The following is a 1,204-nucleotide window of genomic DNA, read 5'->3' as shown; positions in this document are numbered from 1 at the left end:
CTGGATTGTAGGGGTTAATTTCATTACACAAAAAATATTAAGAAATCTGTCATTGCTGCTGATGTTTTACATAAGTAGTGCTGAATGTCATGTTTTACCAATACTGCTATAGCAAGTTAACATCAAAAGTGTGAACCACCATATAACAAATAAAAGGGGTCTTGAACACATAGCCAGATCACACATGAGTATTTATATATGTTTTTGACTGAAGCTGAAATTCTGTATTTGATATCACCCAAATTAATTTTTCATTCCTTGACCTCATGTTTAACTAGAAATAAAGATAAAATATGGATCTCAAACAAGCAGATGGTTATCCTGAATGTTATGTCCTCAGGCACAATGTACACTATTGAACCAAATTATTTTTGCAAAATTATCCACATAGAAGTCCATATTCCAGAAATCACTATAAAATATTAAATGACTCCAACAACTGGAAAGTATTGGTCAAAAGATTTAAAATCTTGCTCTTATTGTAACACAGCACACAACCAAATGTAAAAGGTAGACAAAAATGACATACGTGGAACTGATCCGCAAGGAGTCTGATTTTGCGGGGCACAAGTCCCATGTAGTCCTCTCCACAGTGACGGCAAAATGTTAGCAGTACAGCTATATTCTGGTGTTCCTCTTTGTCCGATGTAACTAAAGTTGTTAACACATTGCCTGATAATGGAAAATTAAACGTGTAAATAAATGTTTTACTAATAACGTAAGCATCCTAATTTACACAACACTAGATAAATCAGAAAATCTTTATTCCAATCAGAAGTCAAACACGTAATTAGATGATGGAATGCATGACTTACCTAGGAGAGGAAGGCCCTCTTTTGGTAGGAAAATCCCAGCAGTTATAAGTTCAGCATACAGTCGAAGATCAACACGAAGTTTACTCATATTACTAATCTGTAGGAAGGAAGAATATAGTAGTGTCAGTTCAAATGGGGAATACAGTTAGATTCATTCTGGTTATTAACAGATTTATAAAATTAAATATAACTTATAACAAGTTCTTGCTTTTCTGTTTTGGCTCTTTCCAATAATATTAATTTCTTTGTCTAAATTGATATTAACCCTTTCACACATACTTTGTGAACTCCCCTACAGTTCTACTTTCTCACATGTAAGTGGCTCCTACACATCATTTATTCCTAAACAGCTTTTCTGGTAAGATAGCTCTTGAGAGCATTTAGTAAAC

At 33.6% G+C, this 1,204-nt stretch overlaps 1 protein-coding gene across 1 annotated transcript in view; it reads right to left on the bottom strand.

Moving 5' to 3' along the window:
* Positions 1-1,204, bottom strand: part of LOC119593291 (regulator of nonsense transcripts 2-like) — a gene marked incomplete at its 5' end in the record, with an annotated part of 18,619 nt that overhangs the window by 15,289 nt on the left and 2,126 nt on the right. The window contains 2 exons of the mRNA XM_037942220.1: positions 530-672; positions 816-912. Coding sequence (XP_037798148.1) covers positions 530-672; positions 816-912 — 240 coding nt within the window. The remainder of the gene's footprint in view (positions 1-529; positions 673-815; positions 913-1,204) is intronic.

Source organism: Penaeus monodon, chromosome 32 (genome assembly GCF_015228065.2).
Source record: "Penaeus monodon isolate SGIC_2016 chromosome 32, NSTDA_Pmon_1, whole genome shotgun sequence".
Lineage (NCBI taxonomy): Eukaryota > Metazoa > Arthropoda > Malacostraca > Decapoda > Penaeidae > Penaeus > Penaeus monodon.
This window is presented reverse-complemented; position numbering and strand designations above follow the sequence as displayed.